The sequence below is a fragment of the Callospermophilus lateralis genome, chromosome 3 (genome assembly GCF_048772815.1).
Source record: "Callospermophilus lateralis isolate mCalLat2 chromosome 3, mCalLat2.hap1, whole genome shotgun sequence".
NCBI lineage: Eukaryota > Metazoa > Chordata > Mammalia > Rodentia > Sciuridae > Callospermophilus > Callospermophilus lateralis.
In genome coordinates this window covers 95489292-95502194 of record NC_135307.1, presented here as the reverse complement: position 1 = coordinate 95502194, position 12903 = coordinate 95489292, and the positions used below count along the sequence as shown (strand labels likewise).

Sequence of the window (12903 nt, the reverse complement as noted above, 5' to 3'; positions counted from 1 at the left end):
CTGTTGCAGTGTGAAGTCCTCCATCTTATCCACATGCTCCTCTGTTCTGTGGGTCCCCCCTTGCCTGATTTCCCCCTGCCCTTACCCTGTCTTAATTCTGAGGGTTAAAGCAGCCAGGAGACTGAGGATAATTTCTGGCAGGAGAATGAAGTAGCAGAGATCCAGGCTAAGATGGTTCCCCAGAAGCAGAATGGACCCAGGTTTCTAGTTTCTGGTGTATTTTGTTTCCCACTGAACTTCCAGCAAAAACTAGAGTGCCAGACATGGATAAATATTTGTCAAATGAATGTCAGGCAGAGGGATACATGGAGAGAGGAAAGGAGAAGGATTTGGTTAAGGTACCAACAGGCCCTGCTGTTCTAATTCCCTGCCTCTTACCTTGCATGGCCACAGTAGGCCTGTCACCACTCTGACTGACATTATACATTATACTCACTCCTCACAATGCCACTATGCAGTACATATTATTGTTTCCCTTTACAGATGAAGTTCAGAGAGTTTGGGTGGCTTTCCTGAGGTCACACAGTAGGTCTGAGAGCTAGGAGTAAAACCTGGGTCTGTATGATTTCAGTGTTGTCTAGGACAAAGTCTTTTATTCTACAGAAAGACTGATTTAAATGCAGGTTTTCAGGAACAAAGCTTATACTGAGCATTAAGGAAGATCCTGGGCCAGGCACTGGGATTATCTCTTTATGTCATGTAGTCCCTCTTCATGGTCCAATGAAATGTATATAATGTTATTACATATGAGAACATAGATGTGGCTAGAAAGTTAATTTATAATCCTGCAAAAAAAAAAAATGTTAGGACAGGATTTGAACACGTCTTCCAACTCCAGTTCCCCAGTTCTAATGCCATCAGTAATAGCTATACATCTCACCAAATGCCTTCAGCTACAGGAAACTCATGATCTCTACCTCTCTTTCCTGAGAGGATATCTAGGAGACCAGCATCATCTTTGAATAAGACGGGAAAGAAATTCTATTAACATATGATGAACACACATATCTTTTATCAACATGAAAGTCTCAGCTTGGGTAAGATAGAGATTCCCAGCCCCTGTCATTCTATTCTCTTTGAGGATGATCACTGCCTATATATATCTTGCTTCCAAGAAGCCCTACAAATGTCTACTTCACCATAGAATTCTCAGACCTCAGCATGTAAATGTTTGTAACCATTGAAATTCAGCAATTTTGGCTTCAACAGAAAACTCATGTCTTTAATATATGGAATAATAAATTTCAGGAGTTCTGTGAATATGCTCATTTTGGCAGCAGTATTGATATCCTTTCCTTGCTGTCTAAGCTTGACTTGTTGATGTGGTCTCAACTCCTATGAAATTTCCATGGTCTATAATTACAGTTATAAATTTAGGTCCTGCTGATGCTACAGGCCAAACTTTAGTAGTCTCTATTTTCTTTATTTTTTTCAATAAGTTTTTATAGTCCGTTGGATTATAAAATGTTCCCTTAACATTTAAAAAAATGCCGAAGTGTTCAAAATAAAATGAACTGTTTTCCTTTCCTTCCCTTCTTTAACTACTAATGTGATTATCATAGTTTAAGTTCTTCCATACTTTTTCTTGGCTTTGAGATACACACACACACACGCACACATACATACACACACAATAAAAGGGGATCATAATTATGCATATTATTCTGTAATATGCATTTCTCACTTAACTATATAATCTAGACAGCCTTCCTAATCAACATATTCAGATATAAATCTTTTTAACAGCTGTACAGAATTTCATACTATGATATATGATAATTTATTCATCAGTCCTCTGATGAATAGAAATTCATCAGATAGATATTTAATGTTTCTATTTTTTGTGTTATGAAGCTATGTTACAATGCATATAATAGTACATATATATTTTATGTATTGTCAGATGAATTCCTAGAAATAAGACTTCTGGGGTCATAACTCCTAATTTTTACCAATATGCTGGATAAAGAATGATATTTTGCTGTTTTTCACTTCTGGGTCAGTATGTACGTTCAAAATTTTCATAAATGTTGCCATATTACTTACGAAAAATGGTAGTAGGTACCACTATCACAGACTTCTGCGATTTAAAGAAAAACATTTAATTAAAAGGTATTAGATGGCTTCAGTGTCCTTATGAGGACATATGAACCAGGAAGAGCTACAGCTAGATGTAATGCCATTGGGAACAAAAACCACCCATAAGGCTGCATTTTTGTAGTGAAAACACTTTTGCCATTTCTTACAGCTCAGCTGTGAACACACTAGTGACTAGAGGCCAGAAGGTGAGCCACACAATTCCAAAAGAACCAATTACCTCTACCACCATGCTTGTTCAATGTTGAGAGAAGTGTGTTAAAGTTTACCACTGTAATTTTGATTTTTATCAAGTACTTGTATTTCAAAAAGATTTTACCTAACATAATTCAAGGCTATATTACTTAGTGGTTCCTGATTTGTTCTTTGTAGCTCTCAGCTTTTATCATGATAAAAAAAATCTTTACTTAAGTTTTATTTTTTAAGTATCAATTTTGCTTCTTTTGCTTAGTTTTCTTTTTTCTTATATAAAAATTGAGCCAATCACTTCAAATTCATTTCTTTTTGTCTAATTTTATTAGTTTTTCTCTTTTGATATGGGAATTTAACTCATTTTATTGTTGTAAAATGTTTTTATAGCTCTTTTAATGTTATTTTATGACTACTTTTTAGCCTACTCTTTTTTTCCTTTTTCATACTTAGATTCATAAAAAATCCTATTTTCCATGAATAATTTGCAATACTATCATATTTCTATTTTACTGTTGATTTCTGTTATTTTCATAGTGTTTAAAGCTACATGGTCATTTTGTTATACTAAAATTGCATACTATGTGTATCCTTCACCAAATGTTTCACTATTCTTTTCTAAACCTTTTCTGAACTATCTCCAATTAAGCAAAAAATTTTAAGTTTGTTTCTCCTTCCCTGTCTTTACTCTCATCCTCAACTCTTGCATCTTAATAATTTTGAATTTTAGTTCCAAGATGTTATAAAATGCTCCTTTAATGTATGTTTTGACCATTCCCAAATTCTTTCCATATTAATAAAACAGCTTATGCTGCCATTATTATTCATTTATAGCTATAAATTTATAAGAATCATTGCTGACTACCATTTTTATGCTGCCTTCCAATATTTTGAGGTCTTTGTTCTGATTTATGTGGTTGTAATAATATCTTTGAGCAATTTGTTCAGAAAGAGTATTTAGCTGTTACAAGTTTGAACTCAAAACTTTCTTTCTTTGTCTTATAAATGTAAAAGTCAGAGCCTTTTTCTTTAAGAACGTTTGTTGTCATTCCATTATATCCCAGCCTCACTTGTTAGGTTGATTCTCTTTCCTCTGGAATTTCGACTTTGTCTTATTGCTTATGTTCTTTGTCCCTAGACTTCATAAATATTACCAGAATATATCTTTTTTCATTAATTTGCCTAGGATTTAGAGGATTCTTTCAATCTGAAAGTCTGTTATTTGTTATCACAGAGCAGTTTTCTTTTGTCATTTCATTGATTGCTACCTTTCTATTTGTTCCTTTTTCTCTTTCTAAAATGCCACTAATTGTGTGTGTATAAATATATTTACACACACACACACACACATATATATATATTTTACATATGTATAAATATATATACTTAACATAACTTCATATTTATTTATTTTATGTGGTGCTGACAATCAAACCCAGTGCCTCACACATGCTAGGCAAGCACTCTATCAATGAGCCACAACCCCAGCCCCCCCATTAATTGTATATTGAGCTTATGGTTCCAACATCTCTAGATTTACAAACGGTTTCCATTTCCTCAGGTTCCCTATTGTGAGATATTATTTCCAGTCCCCCCCCCCCAGGATATTAATTCAGTTCTCTTTATTAACTATTCTTATTTGTTTTATCTATTGAAGTTTTAAATTTAGAAATAACATTCTTCCTTTGAGTTTGTTTTTGTTTTTTTCCTGTGATCTAATTGCATCTCAAGAGGATGTACTCCATTTTGCTGTTGTTACAGGGCTTGTCTGTTTCTTCTATTAGTTCTGCTTCAGTAGGAGCCACCTGTTCTTGTATTTTGAGTTGGGCTCTTTTCATGGGTTATGATTTTTCTTTGCCGTCTGTTACCCACATAGATCAGGCTCTTGTCTCTTGGTGGTGATGAACTGACAGGTGGTGCAAGACAGAGTTGGAGATTTTAGTCTAATGTCTTAGCCTAATGAACTAGAAAACCAGCAGCTCTTGTCTGAGGCATGATGGTGCGACTCTTTTTAGGCTTCTCGAGGAAAAAAACAAAAAAACTTTCCTTTTATAAACCTGGAAGTTCATAGCCAAAGCTGCAGCATCCTTTTAATGGGCAACATTTTAAAGGATAGTAAACTGCAAGTGAGAAGAAGATATGTTTTTATATATTAAGAAATGCCTATTTACTCTGCAGGCAGGGTCTCCTTGTGCAGAGAAGAAATCTGGTCTTGTACATTGTCTGTACTAGAAATGTAATCTTCACTTGGCCTTCAAGCACTTGGGACTTCTGAGATACAAAAATAACATCAAAATGTACTTTTTTTTTAATCTTTGAGAATTCAAGTATTGAAGAGATTATTTCATTCTCCAATAGCACTTCACTCTTCTTTTATTTGAGCTTCTACAACATGTTATTGGAAGGCAGAAGGGTTTGTGACATGCTCCCAGGTCACCTTGAATTCAGTTTCTGAATTTTATGCCAAAAGAGGATTCATGATTTTTCTTTGTTATGATTTGGGTAATTTAAGGAAAAGATCATTAAAATGAGTTAGATATTTATGTAAAATATTTATGTAAAAAAGATTATTCATGTGTCCAAATGGTCATGTGAAAATTTATGTACAGATTTTAAAATGTTACATTTGCTTTCCACAGATTTTTTTCCAACAGAAAAGTTTTGAGAGAATTTCTAACAATTATAAAACCATTCCATTTCTTGTTTCTCATTTTAAAAAAGGTTAATATTTTGTCTCAACCTGGGCAGATACATGGTCTGAATATGTAAGTTCTCAAATCCATTGTCTAATAGAAATAATCAATTAAGTCAGTCTCCTGTGTGTGTGTGTGCAGATGGTGGAGGTACTGTGGTGGCCTGGAGCCTAGGTAGGTGCAACCTTGTTGTCAAAGAGCAGGTCTCTGAAGCTCTTTTAAACTTGAAAGATCTCCATTTTGCATTTGATTTTTTTTTTTTTTTTACAGATAGCCTTGGATACCAGTTACTGGACTGTCATTAATCATGTCTTCATCTGGGGCAGCATTGCTACTTATTTCTCTATTTTGTTTGCAATGCACAGTAATGGCATCTATGAAGTCTTCCCAAACCAGTTTCCATTTGTTGGTAAGTGAATCCTACTGTCTAGTGGAGCCTAGAGTCATGCTTCCATTTATTTGCCTTGGTGATTTATTTTTCATGTGTATGTTGGTTGGGTCTGAAAATGACCCGTGATCCCTTCTCCAGGAACTGACTGAGGTAGGCATCTGGAGATTCTAGACTTGAAAGAAGTTCTAAAATATCACTTTCTGTTGTCTTTGCCAGATGTAGAAAAATCATTATGATAGAAGCTTGCAGGTTCTCAATAGCCAGATGTAGCAGGCTGTCCCCTTGGAAACAAGAAGCATAGTACAAACCTTGAGGCTACCTGAAGACCTGTGAGAAGTTTGTATATGGAAGAGAGAAGAAAAAGAAACCCTAGACTCTTCCACATAATCATTAACATACCTGCCAAAGTTCACCTATAGGAATTATTTGCACTTAGATAGGAAAGAAATGATGCATAAGTTAGAGCCTCTTACAAATTGCTGGACATTAGTCTATAAATGGCCTCAAGACTAGGCTCTGCAGACATCCAAGGCTCAAGTATTACCTTTACCACTTAACAAACTCTGACCTTAGGCAAGTTTCTTCTCTTTTACATGATTTAATTAATCTTCATTTATAGACTGGGGATATTAGTTGTTTTCATTTCATAGAAAACTTATGAAGAAAAAAATATATAAACTACTTAGCAAATATCCTGGTACATAGTAACTTTTCAATAAATGTTGATTATAACATAGGTAATAACTATTATTCAAGCAAAGGTGGCCTGATTACTGGTTGGGGACATTGCAGAAGGATTTGAATGTAAGATGGGTAGAAAAGGTTCCCTAATATTCCTTAAAAGAGTATATATACCTGGTATCTGCACAGAGTACACTTCCAATGCAGTCCACCTTTCAATATGATTCCCAGCAAAGTCACTGAGCTTCACACAAGAAAGCTATTAATATACTTGCTCAGAAGTTTTGAATTCTCTAGGTATGTAGGGAACAGTGAACTAGAGAGTAGCCATGTGCAGGGACAGCTTTCTTGAGCTCAAATGAGATTTGTACCCACTAGTTGGGTAACAGTCTGGACAACAATTCTTAGAAGATTGATTCACATAGAAAACATACAGAACTAACTATAAAGTTAGATATTGCCACTGATGCAAAAGTAGCTGAAATTCAGGTTCCATTTAAATGCACACATGCACTTAAAGTTAAAGATTGTTCTTTAACTTTTGTCCTTCCCTGGGTATACATAGAAGTATTTAAACTGTACCATTCTTACTTAATATATGATCTTAATACTTTGTATACCAAAAGATTCCAACCACATACAGACATGTCGGTTATGAACTAGAATAAACTGATTAGGAAACAAAGAGACTAAAATTATTTTTAAGTTTGTTTATTTGTTTATTATTTGGTTGCCAAATATGGAAGTTCAGTGCATTGAATAGCAGACCTCCAGTCCTGAGAGAGCCTTTTAACGTGCATAATGGAATTGGAATTCCTCAACTGGAGAAAGGAGTTTGTGTGGGGACCACTCTTTTCTGCTAAGCACATGCCATTCCAGGAATTAATTACTGAGCTCCAATGAGACTTTACAAAACTTAGATCAACATTGGGGTTTAAGAAAAAAAAAATTTTTTTCCCCTTAGCAACCAGCAGCAAGCGGGAGTGTGGTTTTAAAGAGAAGCTTGTTTTTTCCAGCCTTGCCTAGGGGTATTGAGCTTCAAGTTGCTCAAAAGACATTTAATTTATTGAGTCAAGTTTGTTTCTGTCTGTGGCTGAAGGCAACTGGAATCAACTGCTCTTTGGTAGGCAGCTTCTAATCTCCAAAGCCAGAAAAAGCAGACATACCCATGAGCAGCCAAGCCCTCATACCCTAAGCCCAATGAATGGTGTTAACACGTTAGCACTGCCATAGGGGACCTATGAAGGTATCATGATAGATCCCTAGCAAAAGAATAGGGGCAAAAGTTTATTGTGGTAATATAAACTGGAGCAGTGTCTTCTCATGGAACTTGACTGTGTTTGGGCAAATATCAAAGCTTGTGAAGTGTGAGAATAAAGAAAGGAAACTGTCTACAAGTTTGGAAATGAGTTTCACTGCCCTATTGCCCTGGCATGTTGGATGACTGTATCAACAGTGAGGGGGATGGATGCTCCTTTCACAAACCCAGCAACCTCCCTGATCTCCTTGGAAATTTAAGCATCTCATCACCAAGAGAACATCAAAGAGATAGCAAATATCTTTGAGGCAGGTTTTCTGGGTCCTTTGCCTAGAATTTAAAAGGTTGGCCCTGAAGAAGGTGAAGCTCACCTTTGATGACATAGCCAGTCAACATGACCATTATTTGAGATTGTGCCTGCATTTGGAATACTTTTTGTGGAGTTTGATATGATCATTTTTATCCAGGAATCCACAGAAGTAAATAAGCCTTTTAAAAACAATTGCTGCTTTGTAGTCAAGGAAACTTGAGGCTAAAGCAAGAATTATGCTTAATGAGTGAAGTTGGACTGAGCCTGGATAACAAATGCTTGGCTCATGCTGGTAAATCTAAGGGTCAGGCCACTAGACAGTTCCCATGTTTGCCTTCTCCACACCACCACTGAGCATGTGATAGATTGAGAAGATACTCACTGGTTCTCCTATGTAGACCAGGCCTCATCATTTTATAGAAGACCTTACTGACAAAAAACTCTATTACTGCTTCAGTTCTATTTATAACCAGAGTGTATACTTTTCTTTAACAACAGGAAACGCATGGCATTCCCTAAACCAGAAGTGCATTTGGCTTATTATTCTCCTAACAACAGTGGTCTCCGTCATACCCGTGGTGACATTCAGATTTTTGAAGATGCATTTATACCCATCCCTAAGTGATCAGGTATGTTGCGGTGCTGCTAATACTCAGAGACTTGTTCTTGGCTCTCAGAATGGTGCCCTTCTCTGTTTGATTGGAAGCCCAAGGAAAGGTTAATGAAATTCCCATAGGCCAACACCCATAAGTACCTGGATCTTGTCAGGACAGATGGGATTGCCCATGTATTGAATGAAAAGAAGCACCTAGACTAAGTGTGGGTGAACAGTGAGAAAGTAAAAGTTAAGTTGGGTATTTTAAAAGCTGACTTTTTAAAAAGGAAGTGCTTCCAAGTCAGTTTGGATAATTATTCTAAGAGAAAGGCAAGCTATAGGAAAAGTTTTTAACTTGAGGGCAAGTAAAGGGTGCAGTAAAAGGGAGAGAGGCAAGAGATGAGTCAAAGGGACCCTCAATTTTGTAGTAATATAGTATATTCAGAAACGTGGAAAGAGGTTCCCTTTTGAACATATTTAAAAAGGGAATAACAGCATTATGGATGGGTTAGGAAATTTAAAGTTAGAAGGAAATTAGGAAGATTATAGAAATACACAAACCAGGGAATTAGGACATATTTCAGTATTTCACAGAAAGAGGAGTGTAAAGAAAATAATGTCATATTAGGTCAAGACTCAGGTTCAAAAAAAAGGAGAAGGAAAGCAGGGAGATAGATATATTTGTAGCCTTATCAAGAAAAAGGTAAAGATGTTCAATGAGAGCAGTGAGCCAGGCCAAGGATGCTTGAAGGGGAACTCTTCTTATCATGATGTCCCTCACATCCGGGGGCCAATGTATGAAATGAGTCCTTTTGAATATTCAGAATCCCTTGTCATGTCTGTCCTTTCTCTTTGGCTCTGAGCTGATACAAACCGAAAATTACAGATAAACTGAAGGAAGGAAGATGATGCTCATTTTTTTTTCTATGTTATGACTGATTGTGGTTTTCTGCTTCATAACTTTCTCCAGAGACAAAAGTCAGAATTAGGCAATGTGCCAAACCAGAGAATAAGGTCACTTACACAAACCTGTGGTCTTTTTCTCCTTACCTTTGCAGGAAAATTAAAGAAATGTTGGAAACCCACTCAAGCGATGTTGAAATAAACAACAAAAACAAAAAATCGCAACATCCCAAACTAAACTCATATCCTGAAAGTCTAATGATACAACAAGAGTTGACAATTCCTAACTCTTCTAAATTTTCTCCTGCTTCAGGCTATTTTGGGGAAATGGGACTATAAATTGTTGAACTGATTGTGTCTGGGTGGTACATGTTAGAAAATCTTTCTGAATAAAAGCATCGTCCTGCTGGGTGTGGTGGCACATACCTGTAATCCCAGTGGCTCAGGAGGCTCAGGCAAGAGGATTGTGAGTTCAAAAGCCAGCCTCAGCAATGGCGAGGCACTAAGCAATTCAATGAGACTCTGCCTCTAAATAAAATACAAAACAGAGCTCAGTGTTTGAGTGCCTCTGACCTCAATTCCTGGTGTCTAATAAAGAAAGAAAGAAAGAAAGAAAGAAAGAAGTCTCTTCCTACCCTGTGCAAGGCCCTGGGTTCTATCTCCAGCACTGGAAAAAAAAAAAAGTTGCTTCTATACAATTAAGATGTATGAAATGGACACAATAATGAATTTTTTCAGACTGTTTCTTATTTACGTGTTAGTTTCCTGATAGAAATAAAACTCCATTAGTGCTCAGTGTGATCTTTGGGGTGGAAAATTTCTTGTTTTTTAGGTCTAAAACATCCTTTAGTAATGGAGGTGAGTATTTTGTTATTGCCAATGTTATTGTTACTGAAAAAAACATTCTACTTTACAAAATGGCTCAGTGCCTGGAGTCTGTCACTTGGATTCATCTTACTCTGAGTCTGTTTTTCTCCAGATCCGCTGGTGGCAGAAAGCTCAAAAAAAGGCAAAGCCCACAAGCAGACGAAGGCCTCGGACCCGCAGGTCAAGCTCAAGAAGATCTGGATATAGTTTTGCTCACCAAGAAGGTTATGGAGAGCTTATCACATCTGGAAAAAATATGCGAGTTAAAAATCCACCCCCAACCTCAGGGTTGGAAAAGACACTTTGTCATAGCACTAGCTGGATTGAAAATCTATGCAAGAAAACCACAGACACAGTGAACAGCTTTAGTCAGGATAAAGCAGTGAAACTGTGAATCAAGATGAATTTGAACACATAGTTATCTTTTCACATCAACTGGAGTTGAAATCCAGCTGCTCAGGGGCAAGGAGTGGAGCAAATTGCCTTCCTTCACTTGAATCTATGGCAGACAGCTGTCAAAGCCTCTCAAAGAGGGGTGTGGTCTACAGAAAGCCAGGCCTGATGTCCAGTTTGTGATTCGGTAGACCAAAGCCTTATTATACAGCCACAGATTTTTATCAACCCAGAGGCCAATTGACCCAAACTTTAGAATGTTATTTATGGAAAGAAATGCATGAATCTGCATAAACACTGAATGGATCATCAGGTGGATAAAAGGGTACATTTTAAAGGTACATATCAGAGGTGAAGTCACAGTTGTTAGACAAACCATGTATGTAAAGGGCAGACTTTTTCCAGATATTCTTCCAAGATTTAAATGCATACTATGGTGCTTTCAGACTGAGTCATGTGTTACTCGCTAGTCTTAATACTACCTGTCTGTTCAGCCAGGTCAGCAATTCACTTACATGCTGAAGAATAGAAAAGGCTGTTTTACCAGGTCTAGGGACAAAATAAACTGAATATCTTTGCAGCAGTGCAGGCTGATAATTTAGTCAAATTTACTAAAAAACTCCTGGACTATGTTTTGTAGGGATATGCTAATGAAAAGTCAAAAAGTGGTTCTCTAGAAATATTCTGAATATGTTTCAGAGAGTTTTATTTCAACCTTGGAAGTAATTTTCTGATCATCATCCAGAACAATGGAATCAGCAAGCATTGGGAGTTTACACTTGATCTCAATCTATCACATTTATAATCTCAATATATAAATGTATGTATATAGATAAGGTTGATAATTTTGGAGATGTTCCAGTCCAATTTTTAGTCCACATATGAGTCATCAGTGTGTTTCCTATAAAAGACTTCAGGCAGATTTCTGTTCAAATTTTAGCTGCATCACTTCTTACCTCTATAACCTGGGCAGGTAACAGTGCCTTTCCTTAGACTAAATTTCTTCCTCTGTAATGAGGATATACTTCCTACCTCATATAGTTGATGATTGTCAAATCACAAATCTCAAATCATTAATAATTTCTATATGAATATATGAGTTTGGTTTTAGCTGACTAATTGTCAGAATACCAGAACAATTTGAAGAGAATTGAAGAATGAGAATTTCAGTAATCAGTAATTCAAGGGAAAGCTTTGATGAAATGAGATTTCAAAGTAAGGTGAATGTGTCATGTGTCATGTGTCATGGTTAGTGTCCTACAGGGACATAAAACTATAAACTTGGAGGTTTATTTCTCAACTAGAAAGCAAAAAATAAATCATCATTCCTTATTAGTTTTCTACAAACCAACCTCTAGTTTTATAGGTTTCTTAATCTGTTCCCTATTGAATTATTGGTTAAACAAAATTGTATTTCTCAAGACAGTGTGATGATCCTTGAGTAGGCTTGATGAATAATGGGCCAGTATGATATTTAAAAGGTCAGAATCTTTTTTATTTTTTTGGTCTTAATTTCTAAGCCTGGGATAATTTTTCTGAATAGGGCCAAATGAGATAATATGAATAAAAGAGCCAAATAAAGTGCTTTAACCATATAAATGCTTATAGGTGTTCCCTTTTTCCCTCTACATGTCTGTGCAGACTTAAACAATATGTTAGTTTCTAGTATCTAATTTGTCATCAGTTTCATTGTGTTCTCACTTTTCGTAACTTTTTTTGGAAATTTTGAAAACTTTCAGTAAATGCTTTGTCATATTGGTATTTGATGTTTTTTTTTCTTTTCTTTATGGGGAACACATTGGGGAAAATTTTGTTGCATTGGTCCACTATTTTCTTCCCCCTTCCTTTATATGTCTGGGGAAAATGTACATCATTCTTAGGATCAGAGTCAAGAATAAAATGGACCAGTTGGAACTTTGTGTAAGGATGGGAAAGATTAGAAATGATCCAATTTTGCAAATTCAGTTCAAATTAAATAAGGCTGTTTATAAACAGATAGTGTGGATTATTGTAAGAGAAACACATTATCAGTTTACTTTGGTTCCACAAGGTCCAAATAAACACACACACCCATTGCAAGATTGTTCGATTACAAGTGCCAGGGATGATTTTGATCCTGAAGATGAAAAGTCCAAGGAGTGGGATGGTGATGGTGGGACACTGGGGAGTAATAAATTTTTAATTTTTATAAATGATATCAGATTATTTGGAGAGGAAAAAAACTTATTTTTTTTCTAGATTCAGGAATTAAGTTGATATCCTTGTGTTTTAAATTCTCATCCCAAGTTTTGAGCTATCATAGGCAAATGCAAATTCCATTTCCTTGACTTAGGTCTGCTATCTTTGTTGCTCTCATCTGCCTCCAGGTATATATATCTATGAAGGATGGAAAGAGAGAGGATAAGAAAGTTAGCTAAAATGAGAGAAAGAAATGGATGGAAGGTAGGAAGAAAGGAGAAACGTTTCTAGTTGTAAGTTTCTTAAGGTGATGTGACTCTCTGAAATATAAATTTAATCCCTCAAAGG

At 36.0% G+C, this 12903-nt stretch overlaps 1 protein-coding gene across 1 annotated transcript in view; it reads left to right on the top strand.

Annotated features, from left to right (window-relative positions):
- The window catches only part of Atp8b4 (ATPase phospholipid transporting 8B4 (putative)), a 216463-nt gene extending 204828 nt beyond the window's left edge, over positions 1-11635 (top strand). The window contains exons 25-27 of the mRNA XM_076848565.2: positions 5250-5388; positions 8118-8248; positions 10097-11635. Coding sequence (XP_076704680.1) covers positions 5250-5388; positions 8118-8248; positions 10097-10378 — 552 coding nt within the window. The 3' untranslated portion in view covers positions 10379-11635. The remainder of the gene's footprint in view (positions 1-5249; positions 5389-8117; positions 8249-10096) is intronic.
- The last annotated feature ends 1268 nt before the right edge of the window (positions 11636-12903 follow it).